This window comes from Suncus etruscus, chromosome 1 (genome assembly GCF_024139225.1).
Source record: "Suncus etruscus isolate mSunEtr1 chromosome 1, mSunEtr1.pri.cur, whole genome shotgun sequence".
In the NCBI taxonomy this organism is placed as follows: domain Eukaryota; kingdom Metazoa; phylum Chordata; class Mammalia; order Eulipotyphla; family Soricidae; genus Suncus; species Suncus etruscus.
In genome coordinates, this window is record NC_064848.1 from 132238526 (window position 1) to 132257122 (window position 18597).

Sequence of the window (18597 nt, forward strand, 5' to 3'; positions counted from 1 at the left end):
ACAGATTGAACTCATGAATATGTTAAAGCAAGCAGTTAGAATTATAAAGGAAGTTTATAGAACGTTTATTATTTATAAGTAATAAATCCTACTTCATTTTCAAAGAAGGAAATAGGCTATTCTGAGAGGCTGGCAACTTCCCTCAAATTACTGAGTTCACATAGTGCCATAATCATGAAAATGAGAAACCCTGGATTCTTCTGTTTTTCCAAATTATCTTACAGAAATTTTCTTGCAAACTGCTAAAAAGCAAATTAATATAGTTCATTATTTAGTAATTTATTTATGTAGCTCCCCAAGAAACATTGAGGGAAAAATACAGCTCTTTTGGTTCTTTTGGTTCTTCTGAATATTCTGATTCTGTGATCTAGATAGCAAAATATACTCCCTCTCTCTCTCCTCCCTCTCTCTCTCCCCCCAAGGCAAGATATCCAAATAAATATAAAAATGATATGGGACTATTTAGAAAAGGTGAAGACAAATGAAAAGTGATTCTTTTTTACTTTAAACTTGATACACAGCTAGACTCAAGTTGGAAAAAGTAACAACACCACTAATTTTGAAATTATATTTCTAAGAGTAAGATGCTTTTAACATAAGCCTATGTATATGCCAGGCAAACTTGTCTTTTTTGGTTACCCAGCTGTGCTTAAGGCTTACTACTGACTCAGAATCACTACTGGTGGTACTCAGGGGACAATAAGTAGTGTAATGAATTAGGGCCAACTACAAAGGTAAGAGCCTTACCTCCCCATACTATATCTTATCTCCAATTCCAAACTTTAAGAACTCTTAATATCTCTTCTTTTATATACATCAAAAGACTAAGGATTATAAAGCCGACTTAAATAATACAAAAGAAAATTTTTCTAATTACTACTATAAATAAGAAACCCTTATTTCAAACACTAAATTAATTCCTTAACTGTAATGAATTCTACTTTATGAGAATACTTCAGTGCCTCATAAATGTATTTAAATAATAATCAAAACATGTTTTATTCACAATTTTTATATGTTAGATACTTCTTTTGTATACAGCTCCTATACAAATAATCTATAGGAATTTGCCCAATTTCAGATCGCCTATTTCTTCTTTGTTAAAGGAAATGTCAGGTGCAAAATAAATTAGCCTAGACAATTTAAGATTGACTTATATTCTTTATATTCTTAAAGTACAATTTCAACAAGTTTCCTAAATGCTTCTTTATCAGTTTCCTGATTATAAAATATCAACAACACGAAACATTTAAATTATAATAGAGCATTTAATTACACCAGTTTCCCATCAACACAGTAAATATTTAATGATTATATTGGCCATTTCCATTGGTTGGCAGGAGGTTCCTCTACTAAAGGCTCCCATGGCTTCCACTGCATCATTTTTCTTGCCAGACTTAGTTCATTCTCAGCCTGTTAATAAAAAAAAAAAAAAAATTCCTTGATTATACTGTTTAATAGATGTTACCATAACTAAAAATTAACTATTACACCTAATTTTATATTAACAAGTGATGCTGATCAGTATCAAAGTTGAATTAGGTTCTATAGTAAAGGTTATACCTCATTCATGCCAGTAATGTCAAAGGAGTCATTACATTTAAGAGCTAACAGTCCAAAATGTATACAAAAAAATTTAATAGAAAACTGTGAATAAATCTATTTACTAATATGCTGAAATAACAAAATAAATGTTTTAAACATTAAGAATGATTGCTTTGCTGAATTGCATTTCTGCCCCAGTTTCTTGGATGTTGGTGCTTTTTCAATGGCTGAGATATTATACATGATGAAAGGGTGCCTAGTTCCTAACAATATTAATGTCAGTCATTATTTCAGAGTACTGGCTCTAGCTAGGGCGGTCCCAGCTGCCTTCTCTAACTTCTAACATACTACTCTTTCTCATTCCCTATAAACATTATACCCAATATGGTAGCTTTACTTACACTGGGTACTGAGTGAACATATAAAATGTAGTCCTAATTCAAACACACTGGAAGTATAAAATCAAATACTTGGCAGATTTTAAAGACTTCAAAACAAAACAAAACAAAACAAAAAAACAAGGAAAATGGGTTCTGGAGAAATAGTTCAAAGAGCTGGAGCATATAACTAGCATGTGCAAGGCCTGAAGTGGCCAGCATGACCACCCCTAGAGCTACTTTGCATAACTCAAGCAGTCCCCAGCACTGCTGGACATAGACAATACCACACTGTTCACTAGACCTGACTATCAACAAGCCCACATGTATGCTAAGAAGTAATAGCCAGTAGGTCCCTGTGCACAACTGAAAGGCACAAAATATTTAAAAAAAAGAAAAAAGAAAAAAAAAAAGAGAAAAATCGCTAGATTTTTATATAGCTTATTCAGTGATTTTTTATGTTATTCTGGGCTGTACATTATTAAAATTGTCTTACTCAGATTGGATGGTGGTGGATGGTAACCTGACATCTGGTAAGAAAAGTGTGGCATACATACATAGTTGTGGAGGTAGGGTGGTATATATGTGCAACATACCAGTTTTATATGCCAATAATTCTATTAAAAAATTAATTTGCACCAGATCAGCTCCATAGACTTACTCTTTTTTCAAAAAGAGATGTAAACCAAACCATGAAAAAAAGGCATGGGTACACCAGTCATGCAGCTGAAAGCTGGCAATCTCAGTAGGTGGGCCAAGGCCCCATACTGCCAAAAAATCCGTTGCTTCCATCATCCATAATTGTCACTTTGCTTATGGTCCTACTTTATCACTCCTCTACGATTCTCTGGAGACACTAATTTGACCAAATTCTGGATATGCCGGCTGGTGTTTAAGCTGATATTACCAGGACTTTTTTGAAGTGAGTGCAGGTACCCCTCCCCCAATATTCTCTTACGTAAGACATGACAACTGAGTATATGCTCTACAAAAGCAACAATATCAGTAATAACACTTTGAATTCCTGGAACATAGGCAGTGTGACAACTTCATTTGTTTGATACTGTCATTCCACAAGAACACACCCATTTAAATGCCAATGTGTGGCTGATATCACTTAACATTCGAAACAAATGGCATAACAAAATGGTCAGCTAGCAATAAGTTTACTAAACCTTTTGTCAATACTTCATTGAAGATACAATAATTTTCACAATTTTGATTGTCGCTGTACTTCTTTTGTAAATTTTCTTCGCTTCCTTTTTCTTTTTTATTATTTCTATTCTATTTTAAATTATTTTATCTCACTTACTTGAAAATAAATGGATTACAGTCAACTATGTGATACATGTTGTTCAAATAAAAGTAAAAATATATATATGTATTAAAAATATATGTGCAAAAAATGGCCAGAGCAATACTACAACGAGTAGGGTGCTTGCCTTGCACATGACTGACCCAGATTCAATTCCCAGCACCTCATATGGTTCCCCTATGCACCGGCAGAAGTAATTCCTAAGCGCAGAGGCAGGTGTTATCCCTAAGCATTGTCAGGTGTGACCCAAAAAGACAAGAAAATATTACAAATAATAGTATAAAAATATTAATGGTAAAATCTATAAAACATGAAATATAAGAGCATGTTTTAAAAGTCTAACGAGTAATAACTAAGAAAAGCACAAACGAGGCATCACTTCCTTTATTTACCAGTAGTTAAAAATATTAACATTCTAATCAACATTGATGTGTTAAAAATGGTATTTTGAAAAAGTAGTGTGGCACTAATTAGTTTTAGAAAATAATTTGCAATACAGGCCACTGCGGTAAAAGATGTTAACTTTTTGTCGAAGTGCTTATTCCAAAAAAATAATACAAAAATGGAAACTACATGTACAAATTAATCAAAGCGTTCACAGTAACAAAAAACAACTATATTTAAAACTAACCATTTGTAAAAATATATAAGAAATGTAATTATTATTCCCTAGGTTGTCAGACATTTCATTTATTTAAAAAAGCCATTTCCAGGGTCAGAGCAATGGTGCAGTGGTAGGTCATTTGCCTTGCAAGCGGCTAACCCAGGACAGATCGTGGTTCGACCTCCCGGCATTCCATATAGTTCCCCAAGCCAGAACCAATTTCTGAGCACATAGACAGGAGTAACCCCTGAGCATCACCAGGTGTGGCCCAAAAATTAAAAAAAAATCCATTTTGCTAATGTTAAGAATTTACTGATATTAAGAATGTACCAATAGGAGTCCTGCTCTAGGAGTAGGAAAGTGCTTTCTTATCTGAGAACTTCTCTACCTTACTCTCCTTTCTATTTCCCTAAAATCTAAAAAAAAAAAAAAAAAAAAAACAACTTTTCATTAATATACAGCTAATTTTATCATGTACTTTGGGTCAGTACAAATCCAATGCAATATTTTAATACATCTAAATCTAGAAATAGAAAAAGTTTAATCATAACTTTATTAAAGATAAATTATTTTAGTATGTTTCTAATAAAAAAACTATTTTAACAATAAAAAGTAGATAAGGATCATAATGTTAGTAGTGAAGGAATACTTGCCTTGACCCAAGCCAAGACCCTGACCTAAGCAACACATATGGCCCACCTCACTCTTAGCCCTGCAAGGAATGATTCCTTATCCAAAAATAAATCCTAAGAACCAATGGGTATGACATTAAAATAAAAAGAAAATGTTAGTCAATGATATATTGACTTATAATATCAATACACAAAATATATTTGCTCCCAAGATAAAGAAATAGTCTAGTGGATAAGGTACTTTTCTCATAGGCAGCCAACCCATTTTCAATTCCTACTATGGGTTTATGATCCCCATAGCCCCACCAGGAATGATTTCTGAATCATGCATAATTCCTGGGCACTGTAGGGAATTATTTTAATAGATAAAGCAAAAAAAATTTTAAAGTATTTTTCTAATCTATTTACTTCTATTGAGTATTTTTATTTATTTACTTATTTTTGGTTTTTGGGTCACACCCGGCAGTGCTCAGGGGTTACTCCTGGATCTACGCTCAGAAATCACCCCGGCAGACTCGGGGAGTCATATGGGATGTCAGGATTCGAACCACCGTCCTTCTGCATGCAAGGCAAATGCCTTACCTCCATGCTATCTTTCTGGCCCTTCTATCGCATATTTTTTAATGGAGTGGAGAATTGAAATTCAGTTGAACTTGTTTTCTTACATAAGTAGTAGAAAATGAAACAAATTCTCAAAGTGAGTACTTTCAGATTAAAATATTCTAAAAGAACATTAAATATTCTAAAAGAATCTGAAGATGTTAAAAAATGATTTTCTCAATTCCAATGTTCTTTCATAAACATAATTATAATAAACTATTTAATAAATCAAGTAATATGAATACTTATTTAAGTTAATAATTAATACTTAGTATCAAGTAATATTAATAATCAAGCAATATCAAACTCTCAACATAAAATACAACTGAAAATTACTTCTTCCAATAGACATCACTTGGTCAAGTTTCAATATTCAAAATTTATAATGTATCTTAATTTTATGATTTAAAACATTTTCCCTAAAAACACACTCTACTGTAAAATAAATCCCCACATTGTGAAATCACGCCACATGCATATTTCCATCCGCAGGAAAATGGGTCTAATACAGCTGCAAAGGATTAATAAACCACGCCAGTCAGGAGAGAGTCATGGAGTCAGTGGCTTCTTCTCTTGGTATTTCTGCATGCCCAAAGCCAGACTGCTCATTTTTTATTAAACCATTCCCAATACACCAGGAGGGAGAAGGTCCAGAGAGAGACAAAAGTATCTTTAAAAGGTGGGCTTTTATATATCAAAGAGATAGATTTAAAGGGAAGAGGAAACTGGGGGAACACCTTTATTTTAGGTTAATGGCTGAGTGTATTACTCTCTATAAATTTTAAGTACTGATATCTAAACATATAACTACATTAAAATAAGTTATAATACATATTAGCAATTCAAACTTAAAGGCTAACATACTAATTAAAATCAGAATATAAATACTTGGGGTGGAAGAGATAGCACAGTGGTAGAGTGTTTGCCTTGCATGAGGCCAACCTGGGAGGGACCCAGTTTGATTCCCGGCATTCCATATAGTACTCAAGCCTGCATGGGTGATTTCTGAGTGCAGAGCCAGGAGGAACCCCTGAGCACCACTGGGTGTGACCCCAAAACCAACCAATCAACCAATCAATAAAGTGTAAAAAAAAAAACCCAGAATATAAATACTAATTAAAATCAGAGTATAAAACTCTACTCTTGGGGCTGGAGAGATAGCATGGAGGTAGGGCGTTTGCCTTTCATGCAGGTCATTGGTTTGAAACCCGGCATCCCATATGGTCCCCCCCAAGCCTGCCAGGAGCGATTTCTGATAATAGAGCCAGGAGTAACCACTGAGCGCTGCCGGGTATGACCCCAAAACCAAACAAACAAAACAAAACAAACAAACAAAAAAAAAAAACCTCTATTCTTCCCATAGAAGGCTCAAAATTTCAAATTATAATCAATAATAAAATATTCAAATCAACACCAGTATTTTTTAACTCTTTAAAAATATTTTCTAAATGATACTAAATGATTCTAAATGATACTAAAAAGCCAGGGCAGTAGCACAGTGGTAGGCCATTTGCCTTGCACTCAGCCAACCTGGAAGGGACCTTGGTTTGATTCTCAGAATCCCATATGGTGCCTGGAGCCTGCCAGGGGTAACTTCTGAGAGCAAAGCCAGGAGTAACTCCTGAGCGCCACCAGGTGTAACCCAAAAACAATAAAATATATAAATGGTTGATTTTAAATGTTTTATTTATTTCTGTAGCATGTCTTACATATACTGCTTAAGTCTTTTTAAACATCACTTTACACATTCTGCCTCCAAATATGCAAAGATAAATATCTAAATTTAAACTTTTTCCTTACCTGCAGGATCACCTCTTCTATTTGACCACCCTGAAGTCGCTCTTCTAATCTTTTAACATCTGGTTCCTATAATTTAAGGAGGAAAAAAAGAAGAAAATGTAAATAAAGGGCACAATAAATGATCCAATACTCTATATTTTAAAGACTGATATATTAAAAGCACTTAATTTAGCAATTTCTTTCAGTGTGTACCCTACTTTCCCCCCAAATTTTGGGGGAACCCATTTCATTATTTTTATTGCTTTTATCATTATTTTATATTTTTATTGCTTTTCTTTTTTACTATTTTAAAATATTATTTCTGACTTGATTAGTAATTAAAATATGTCTAATTCATGGGGCTGGAGCAATAGCACAGCAGTAGGGTGTTTGCCTTGCATGTGGCTGACCCAGAAAGACAGAGGTTTGATCCCCAGAGTCCCATATGGTCCCCAAGCCAGAAGTGATTTCTGAGCGCACAGCCAGGAGGAACTCTTGAGGGTCACCAGGTGTGGCCCAAAAACCAAAGATAGATAGATTTGATCCCCAGCATTCATATTGTCCCTCAATTACCTCCAGGAGAAATTCCTGCATGCAGTATCAAGAGAAACCCCTGAGCAGTGCCAGGTGTAGCCCCAAAACAAAAGAGAAAGGCAGAGGAAGCCTCAAATCCATAGAGGCCGGTGAGGTGGTGCTAGAGGTAAGGTGTCTGCCTTGCAAGTGCTAGCTAAGGAACAAACTGAGGTTCGATCCCCCGGCGTCCCATATGGTCCCCCAAAGCCAGGGGCGATTTCTGAGTGCATAGCCAGGAGTAACCCCTGAGCATCAAATGGGTGTGGCCCAAACAAACAAAAAAACAAAAGAACAAAAGAGAATATAAATACTAATTAAAATTAAGAGTATAAAACTCTACTCTTCCCATAAAAGTCTCAAAATTTCACATTATAATCAATAATAAAATATTCAAATCAATATTTATTCAAATTTGAATAAAATATTCAAATTTTAGATTCAGGGCACTGTTCGTAAGACTTCTTAATCTTAAGAGCTGTTAAAGGTATAGTGGGAATAAAGGTTTGAATATAAGAATTTAACTGGAAAACCAACAATTGTCCCATAACAATCTTCAATGTAAACTTTTAGCACTAAAGGGATTAATGTGGTTCGGTTTCTGCAACAGAACTCGGAAAAAAAGTTATTATCATTACATTTTTTTCAAATACAACAAATACTTTTTATTCTTCTTTTGGATTCATTCTTTAAAATTTATAGAACTGGGGACAAAGCAATAGCAAAGCGGGTAGAGCATTTGCCTTGCACATAGCCAACACAGGTTTGATCCTAGTTCCATATGGTCCCCCAAGCCTGCCAGGAGTAATTTCTGAGTGCAGAGCAGAAATAACCCCTGCTAATAACAAACAACAACAAAATAAAACCTGGAGCCGAAGCCATAGCACAGCCTGTAGGGATAGGGCATTTGCTTTGTACATGGCCAACCCAGGTTTGATCCCCACATTCTAATACGGTGCCAAGCCTACCAGTAGGGATTTCTGAACACAGAGCCCAAAGTAATGACTGAGCACCTTCAGGGGTACCCCACAAACTCCTCCCCAAAAATCACAGAAGTGAGATGAATATTGGTGTATCTTCAGACAAGAAACAAAAGGTCAATAAAGAACTACAGAGTAAAGTTTATTAAGTTAGAACATTAATTTAAGAACCTGGTCTCATTCTTTTATTCCAGTGTATTTATTTTATTTTATTTTATATTTTGATTTCGTGGCTACTCTCAGCTTTTATGGTACTAGGGTAATTGTATGGGGCCTCACACTGAGCTTGATCTCTCACATTCAAAGTTATCTCATCAGCCCTTGCACTCCGGTAGTAATAGTGCCTTGCAACAGCAAATGGGAAAGAACAAGATGAGCAGAATGTATAGAAAATGCAAAAAATAATCAACTGGATTATTGTGTGAAAAATTGCACTGGAAATCATAAATTAAAAAAATAAATAAAATCGATCACTTACCGCTTTAACCATTCCCAGCTTCTCATTTGTAATCTGTTCTGTGTACTTCCTATAGGCTGCATTTGTAGGCATTTGCTCAAGAACATCAATTATCTTTGTGTACAGAATTCTTAGTCTCTAAAAGAACAAATCATACAAATTTAGTTTAAAATATAAAAAATTAAGGAAGCCTTTAAATGAAGCTTTTAAAAGTACCTTCTAAAGTTACCAAAGACTTTTAAAAGCTGTCTTTTTTAAGTTAACTCTTCCTCTTGCACTTAATATCATGTTCTACCTACTCCTTTACAATTTAAATGAGTATAATAAGTAAATCTTTTCCATGTTATACATACAGCAAAAACTGAATATGAGTAAAAAGTATAATAGCAAATAAAATAAGCAATGGTCAAACTTATTGTGATTTTTGTTTATTTGTTGTTTGGGGCCACACCAAGAGGGGCTCAAGGGTTCCTCCTGGCTCTGCAATCAAGAATCACTCTTCGTTGGTCACACGCAGCATAATGCTACCCACTGTGCTATCATCGTGGCCACACTAGATTATTATTAATAATTTGACAATCACTTTTTAAAACAGGACTTATTAAACTAAAGTCTTAGGCACCACAAAATTTCAGTTTCTAAATTTGCTCTATTTGAGGTTTTTTCTTCTATTTGAATTTCTGTAAACAAAATAGATTTACATATACAAATATCAATTTCATCAAATTTAAAAGGCTGTAGCTCTAATAAATGCTTGTAATTATAATCAGTTTGCTCTATATACACATAAGTTTCACCAAAAACTCAGTCAAGTAGCAAGAAAACTGAGTCACCACACAACATACAAGGAAGTAGATGGAGCTCAAAAATTTAAAGTTCAATACAGGGATGGGGATATGGTCCAAGTGGCTGAGTGTAGACCTTCCATGGAAAGGCTTATTTGATACAAAAACATTTAGTCCACCTGAGCACTGCTTGATGAGCACTCTGAGAACTATAAAAAAAAAATGAAGTATCACAGTTGCATGTCTGATGTTGTCACAGCAGATCTTAAGTTACAACAATTCATCTATAATAAATATAATTATATATATACATATATAATAATCTACACACACATACTTCGTGACAGTCAAGGCCCAAGGATGAAGTGCTGCCTGGGCCCCCTGAGTAGTAACTTGAATGATCACTTCAGAAATTTCCATGATCACACCTGGCCATACATGGGGAGGCCATGTGATGAAAGGAATCAAACCGGGGTGTCCTACATATAAGGTATGCACCCCTTCATTATCTCTCTGGCCTTGTCTCTTTTTATTATTTATCTGCGCAGTATTTAACATTTAATTTTTATTTATGCAATTCACAGGAATAAAAACCTAGTTTTATATATATATATATATATATATATAATCAAATAAACTGAGGTCATCTAAGAATGACAATGGTATGCACATTTAAACTTTAATATTTATCATTGAAAAATGTTTATTATTTTAAACATTCAGATAAACACATGTGGATTTGGGGTAGGGGGAGTTAAGCCTCATTTCTTAATTTTAGTTAGTAAAAAGTAAGACAATAAAAAGACCTGACCAAAGAATCTGGAAACAATCCAAAGGCCTGAGAACAGTAAGTAGATAAAGAAACTATGGTGCAGCTACATAATGGAATACTATGTAGCTGTTAGGAAAAATAAGGTCATAAAATTTGCTTACACATGAATGAATATGGAGAGTATTATTGCTGAATAAAATTAGTCAGAGGGAGAGAAGGATAAGAGGGATAGGATGATCACTTATTTGTGGGATATAAATATATAGCATGGCATTAGTATCCAAAGAAAATAGACAAGGACCAGAAGGATCAGTCCAGGGTAAGAAGCTTGCCATGAAGAGTAAGGGAGTGCAGTTAAGGTAGAGAAAGGTCTTTCCACTAAAACAATGATATCTGGAAATGATCACTCTGAACAAGAACTGAAAAGAAATAGTGATAGGCATGATACACCTTCAGTAACAATACTGCAAGCAAGCCAGTGTCTAAAAGGAAAGACAAGAAAAAATGTTTGCTACAGAGACAGGGCGGGAGGGAAGCCAGACAGTGGTGGCAGGAAATGTGCACTGCTGAAAGGTGTTGGACATTGTATGACTGAAACTCAATTATGAACAACTTTGTAACTGTATCTCCAAATATTTTTTTTTAAAAAAAGAACAACCCAGAGGTCAGAGCAATAGTACAGCGATAAGGAGTTTGCTTTGCAAGCAGCCAATACAGGGCAGACCATAGTACAAATCCTGCCATACTGCATGGTCCCTAGACCCTGCCAGGAATGACTTCTGAGTGCAGAGCCAGGAGTAACACCTGATTGCCGCTGGGTGTGGCCCAAAAACCAAAATAGTAAAAAAAAAAAAAAAAAAAAATGGCCTGGTCCATTTATTTGTTTTTATGCTATTCAAAATGTGAGCAACTGTATTCAATATTTACTTTCTCATAGATTAGGATGAAAAGATGGTATAAAATTGTAAACAGAATAAAATGAAAAGTGTGTATGTTTGCAGAGGCAGGAAAAGATCAAGAGCAGGATGAAAGCAAAATACTGTATTATTCTACAGATAAAGAGTTGTCACTTGAGCAATCATGAGAGAATTTCACAGAAAAAAATAGCTGAGATATGGGGATGGTAGAAATTGGAAATTTACTTTTTTGTTTATATTTTGTTTGGGGGCCACACTCAACGGTGCTCAGGGGTTATTTTTAGCTCTGCGCTCAGAAATTACCTCGGGCAGGCTTGAAAGACCATGTGGAATACCAGGAACCTAACCCGCTGTATTGTTTCTAGTTGCCAAAAGTGGATAATCTACCTGTGATGTGCCACACAAGTGCAAACTAATTTTAAAATTTTCTTAAAATTAAAAAACTGAAATAGCAGTAATTTTTATACTGATTATATGTTGAAATGATACTATGAATGTTAAATAAAATAGATTAAGTTTATTTTGGGACCTTATCCAGAACACTGGTGCTACTCCTGGCTCTAGGAATTACTGGCCTAGAGACTGGTACCATATAGAATCCTGTGGATTGAACCCAAATTGGCCATGTGCAAGACAACTGACCCACTATTCTATTGTATCTTTGGTCTGAAGTTTGCTTTTTTACTAAAAATAAGAAAAGTGACTCCTAAGAAAAATTCAAATTATAAACATGGCCTACAATATGCCACTAATTTTTGGTTTGTTTTGGTGGCCATACCTGTAATACTTGGGGATTACTCCGGGAAGGGTTCAGGGACCAAGTGGCTGCTAGGAAGGAGGCCATGTGTAAGGCAAGCTCATGTATCTCTGCAACCCTGCATTCTGGGTTTTTTTTTTGTTTTTTGTTTTTTTTTAAAGCATATGGTTAGAACGCAATAGGAGAATCAATTGGGGAAAAGTGAATTTGCTTTTTAAACAGCTAAAGTTTTAGAAGTTTTATTACGTGGTAGTCAAAAAACTTAGGGAAACTATTATTAAATTTGTTTCAGAAAAATTAACCGAAAAGTAGTGAGTTAAACAAATAAATGAAGGAGCAATAGCAGAAATATCAAAATGTCAAGGTTATAGTAATTGTCTAAAGAAGAGAAAAGAGAAAAATACTGTTGTGGTTAAAAAAAATAATTTACTATAGTAACTATCTGTTCTTACTTGACAAGGGGTCTGAAGCAACAGTACAGTGAGTAAGGTGATTGGCCAAGCTAGGTTCCAGACTCAACATTCCAGAGAAGAGGCAGAGTGATTTCTGAGTGAAAGAGTGAGTGAGTGAGTGAGAGAGAGAGAGAGAGAGAGAGAGAGAGAGAGAGAGAGAGAGAGAAAGAGAGAGAGAGATGGGGGTAGGGAATAGAGAAAGGAGGGAGGGTGAGAGGAAGGAAGGGAGAAAAGAAAAGTCAGGGGGAGCTGAGGAGATAGGAAGATAGCTAAAGGAGCTAGAGAGCATAATTTGCATTGCAGGAATCCTGGTTGTTCTCTGCAATCACCTGGTTCCCAAGAACTGAGCTTGAAGTAACCCATGATTTTAAATGAATGTAATTCCTTCTTGCTCTCCCCAAAAAGTCAGATTAGAGAGCTATTATAGCAAATGATTATAATAGTAAATGGTTAGATTAGAAGCAACTGTGATGTCCAAATGCCCAGCATAAGTAGAGTTTGATATTAAGTAAAATAGCTTCAACATTGAAGAAACAGATTTAGAAAGATAAATACATTAATTCCATTTTTGGATAATAAGCCAAGTAAAATCAAGAACTAACTCACAATGAGTATTAAGCTTCTAAGAAACATTCTTCACCGAGCACTTATATCTGGCTTTAACCATGCAGGAAAATGGCAGTGAACAAAATAGTTAAAAACCCTGCCTCAATGGAACCTACATTCTAGTAGAAACAAGATAATTCTGTCAATTAGTGATTTACAGCAGCCCCCACTGGCCTTCAGGATAGTCCAAAGGAAGGGGTCACAGATAAAAATCTTGCAATTGGTAGGGGTGGGATACACTTGAGATTAGGAGAGCAACTGGTAACAGAGGGAGTCAAGGGAAGGAAACACATGAAGAAAACTAAGTCCTAGAAGTCCAAGATGTAGTAGTGATAGGAGGGCTAACAGGAAAATTAAGTCTGAAAGAGTGGCCATCACAGCAGGCTAAATAAAAAACTATTTGCTAGAAGACAACCAGGGCTGCGTTCCCACACCGAGTTACCTACTGAACTGGTTCTAAAAGTATTGAGAAACCAAGCCTAATGACAGAAGAAATCAGCACTCAAGGCAATGTATCTAGTGGGTCCACAAGAGAAACAGCAGCAGCACAGACCAGGCACTGCAGCTACCTGGAATATAATAAGCCTTTCCTCTTAATTAAGAAAGTAAACATAAACCAAGAGAGAAGAACATAAAAAAGGAAGCAAAGGCAGGCACCCTGAAGTGTAAACCCAGCATCCGCGTCCAAAGACGCGACTGAGTCCTAAAAGACAAGCTATCTAAGCTGGATCGTCGGGTTACAGCAGCCAAGGACTGGGACGACCTTGAACAACAACAAACAAAAGGGCAACCGTGGCCAACTCTAGAGAGGGATCAGAGCCACAGTGGGGGGGCGCGAGTTCAGATTCAGCTCCTTGGCGATGTCTTTCAAGACACGTTGGGAAAAGGGTCTGCAAAGACGCTAAGAGTTTGGAGGTCTCGAGAAGATTGACAGGACGGAGGGCAGAGACCGGAAGTCCCGGGGGTGGGCGGGACGGACGCACCAGCTTGAAGAACTGAAGCGATTAAAATCCCGTTTCGGAGCACTCGGAGCGGAAGTCCCGCCCCTCACGCGCCGGCTGACCTTTCAACCCACCCATCAGGTCAGGTCGGACTAGGTCGTGAACCCGAGAGGGACGAGGAAAGCGCGGCACAAACCTCGTGCGGACTCTCGCAGACCGCCAAGCCCACGAGGCCGGTCGTCTGTTGGAAAACACAAAAGCAACGATTAGCTACGCCGACCCGTGAGCCCCACCCAATGCCGCGCGGTCACCAAGGAAAAGCCGGGACCACCAACCAGGCCGTGAGGCGACATTTCCGCTACCCAACCCGCTCAGGGTCGCGGGTCGGACCTTGCTGCCCCTCTCCGTAAACCACCCGTGGGCATCACCCAAAGCACCTCCCGCCTCAGAACACGGCGAGTTCTGCGCCACACACTCCCGCCTGCTGAGGCAGGCTGCCTCTTCCCCACAGTCTCCATTGCAACCCGTGACCTCCAAGCCACTCACCTTCTTCAGCAAGCCCGCCATCGAAGCGCCTGACAGCCGCCGGCGCGGGGCCTTCTGGGAGCCTCGCTCAGACCCGCTCAATCCGCCACCGGAAGCGCCGACCCGTCGCCTAGGAAACAGCGCTCCGATAGCTCCACCCCCTTGAGGGCGTGTCCCTCCGCCGGGGGAGGGGGAGAAGGGAAGTGGACGCATGCGCACTCGATACGCAAGGCTTCACGCTGTAACTGGGAAAGGTTATGAGAGTTGTTGACTTTGGCCTGGGGTCAGGTTCTGACCGGACCCCATCCTTTGCCCAAAGCTTGAGGGTCACACTCACTCCAAGCTACAGAAAAGTCCGAATCTGCGCTCCACTTAGCCTTCCAATTCGTCGCCGCCACTTGGGTAGAAATTAGTCAAAATTAGGTGTCAAGGTTCTGCAGGCTTTAAAGATTTACTCTTCGCACAAGGAAGCCTGTTTATTCCTCTTCTGAGTCAAAAGTAGTGAGGTGACTTCACTTCGCAACTCTCTATTCCTAACCACTCGCTGAAGTACTTAATCCATTTTCTCCCCCCCCCCCCCCATAAAATGATTTTAGATCATTTGCCTCCACTTCACCTGAGGCTGGCTCGCTCTCGCTCTCTCTCTCTCTCTCTCTCTCTCTCTCTCTCTCTCTCTCTCTCTCTCTCTCTCTCTCTCTCTCTCTCTCTCTCTCTCTCTCTCTCTCTCTCTCTCTCATGGTTTTCTGCTGGGATGAAATTTCTAAGGAAGATCTCACATCTTAGAGGTCAGGGAATAATCATAAAGTCATGCATGATTAATAAACGAGTGCTTTGTGAAAAGTGTTAAGTTCAATAATGATAGAGAAAAGAAACTAAGCCCCAAATGGTGGGTGACAATTTTTTTTACTATTTATGTATACATAAATTATAAATACATAGTATTTACTATGTATATAGCCACATATGCATATTTATTTTTATTTTTTCTTTGTACATATGAGCATGCATTTTACTTGGTGCATGTATGCACATTTTGTACACATGTACACAAAAGAAATAGCTTAAATGGCAAGACAACCACAGAATAAAAGGATATTTGTAATTACATATAATCACTAAGAGATAAGTGATCATTGAACTTTCTAAGGAACATCTATAAATGAGATTACTAATGGTTAGATCAAGTCTTCCTGCTTTTTGTCTTGCCTTCATTCTGAAATATACTAAGGAATTGAAACATATAAAGGGTCTGATCAACCGCACCTAAAAGACATCACCACAATGTGTGATTTTTTACTCAGGGAGAAAAACTTAAAGGCCTTACCTTGTTTATCAGGATCTGGTCAAGACTATCTCTTCTACCCCTCATCTCTCAAATCTAGCTTTCTAGTTCCCATACTTTGTACACATTTGCTGCTACCTCCTCTTCTAATAATTTTCTTGGAAATCCCTTTCAGAGATGGTCCATTGAACCCTTTCTTGCCTTTTTCAGGTTTTCAGATAAATATTTTCTCCTCTGTATAACTTTCCAGGGGCTTGTGGTTTAAAACTGTGAATCTGGGCCAGAGCGATAGCACAGCGGAAGGCCATTTGCCTTGCACATGGCTGACCCAAGATGGACCGGGTTCAATCTCCTGGCATCCCATATGGTCCCCAAAGCCAGGTGCAATTTCTGAGCGCATAGCCAGGAGTAACCCCTCAGCGTCACCAGGTGTGACAACAACAATAACAACAAAAAAAATCCCTGTGAATCACCAATAATATACTCCTAACCTCCTCTGCTTATAACTTTCTAATATTCTATCAAAATATTTTATTTTTGTTGTTTTTGTATATCACTTCCAAGAATATAAGAATATATGCCATTATATAAATATAATTTCCTACCATATCAAAATGCCTAACATTATGCCTGGTACATAATAGAAACTAAGTATTGTTTTAGTGCCTAAAGTAGAAACATTGGCAAAAAGGAATTAAAAAGCGGGGCCCAGAGAGAAAGCACTGTGTTGGGGGCGTTTGCCTTGCGAGCGGCCAACCCAGGACTAACGGTGGTTCGAATCCCAGCATCCCATATGGTCCCCTGTGCCAGGGCCAGGAGCGATTTCTGCATAGAGATCAGGAGAAACCCCTGAACGCTGCCGGTATATGACCCCCCCACCACCACCGAGAAAAGGAATTAAAAAAAGCAATTAACAGGAATGGAAATATAAACAGACAATAGACATAAAACTGCTTCAATCTTTCAAGTAATCAGGGAAATGTTTTAATTATAAGTTCACCACTGTCTTATGGGAGGAGCAAAAATTAAGGGGAAAGACAATTAAGTATAAACAAAAATTATTGAACTACTAGCCATAAAACATGCCAATGTTTATCGTGTGATAAAAGTGTAAATGAACTTTGAGAATAATAAATTGTTAGTTAACAATTGTTAGTTGAAGATATAAAAATCTATAACTGAAAAAAAAACTATAACTGAATGTTATTGGTTGAATTACATTTTACCAGAAATCATATGTTGAGATTCTAACACTATTTCAAATGTGACCTTAAATGGGAATTTTATTCCAATTTATGGGCATATTTATTCTAATCCATTTTTTATTTATTGAATATTTAATTACATTGAGTTAATTATAGTGACTTTGTCCAATAATGACTTCCAGTCTTATTAAAATTGAGAAATTTGTACTTAAGCACATATAATTAATTAGAACCAAATATGCAATGACTGAAGACAGAAAATGAAGTTAAGACTTTAATAAGCCAAAGCATTAAGCAAGAGGATAGGCTAGAATTTACTATTAGGTAGAGGAGAGATCTGGAAAAAATTTTTGTTAGTCATTGGAAGAAGAAATTTTTGACATTTTGATTTTGGAGCTTCTATTACTTTATGCTATTCAATAACTCACTTTTGAGGTTATTTGGCATTTTTGTTAAAGCAACCCACTAAAAACTAACCCTAAAAACAACCCTAAAAAACTATGTGTATATATGTATAAAAAATATATATACATATATAATTTATAAAATATATATTTTAATTGTACTCTTGTCGCTCACATTATGGTAGCTGTCTGTGTAAATAAGAGCTAATGGAGATAAAATCATATTTTAAATCACTGTATTTTTTCGGCGTATAAGACGACTTTTGAAACAAAAAAAGTCGACCCGAAAATCGGGTCATCTTATACTCAGAGTATATCCCGAAAAATGTTTCACATATGCCACTAACAAAAATTCGTCTGAATATTGCCACAAAACGAATTATCCAACTCAATCAGCACAATCACTGCAAGGTTGCTCCGACCGCCTCTCTAATTCAGGCCAATCCAAGCGGGCTTTTTTTTTTTTTTTTTTTTGGTTTTTGGGCCACACCCGTTTGACCCGCGCAGGGTTACTCCTGGCTATGTGCTCAGAAATCGCCCCTAGGCTTGGGGGGGACCATATGGGACGCCGGGGGAATCGAAACCGCGGTCCTTCTTGGCTAGCGCTTGCAAGGCAGGACACCTACCCTCCAGCGCCACCACCTACCCGGCCCCCAAGGCGGGCTTTTTATGCATGCAAATTAGACAATGTTCTGTACCGAATCTATACTGTAAAAAGCCTGCTCAGATTGGTCAAGAGAGGAAGTCCTACTTACAGTAGAACCTTTTGAACCTTTGCTCGTTGTAATTGGCTCAATGTGGTACAAGAGCACAGGAACACATGCAGCCATGCAGCACAGGAACATTTCGCTGATACAGCGAATATAGGCCTAAACCTATATTTAACTGCAAAATTAGGGGTCGTCTTATACGTCCCAGTCATCTTATATGCCGGAAAATACGGTACTTGGGACTTATAGTTGGCCATAACTTGCATCATAATTTGGGGATCTCAGTGCTGAAATGATCTTCAATTGTAATTCAGAAAACATAAGACAAATTAAGAGGTAATTCTTATTTTAATAGCATTTTGAAGATACACATATACATGAA

General features: G+C 37.2%; 1 protein-coding gene across 1 annotated transcript; it reads right to left on the reverse strand.

Moving 5' to 3' along the window:
- Positions 1–1248: 1248 nt before the first annotated feature.
- Positions 1249–14750, reverse strand: NDUFA5 (NADH:ubiquinone oxidoreductase subunit A5). The gene is made up of 5 exons (XM_049771071.1): positions 14636–14750; positions 14286–14330; positions 8881–8997; positions 6874–6939; positions 1249–1413 (listed from the first exon to the last, which is right to left on the reverse strand). Exons 1-5 carry the CDS (start codon positions 14654–14656, stop codon positions 1312–1314), a joined length of 351 nt encoding a protein of 116 aa, XP_049627028.1. The 5' UTR covers positions 14657–14750; the 3' UTR covers positions 1249–1311.
- Positions 14751–18597: the final 3847 nt, after the last annotated feature.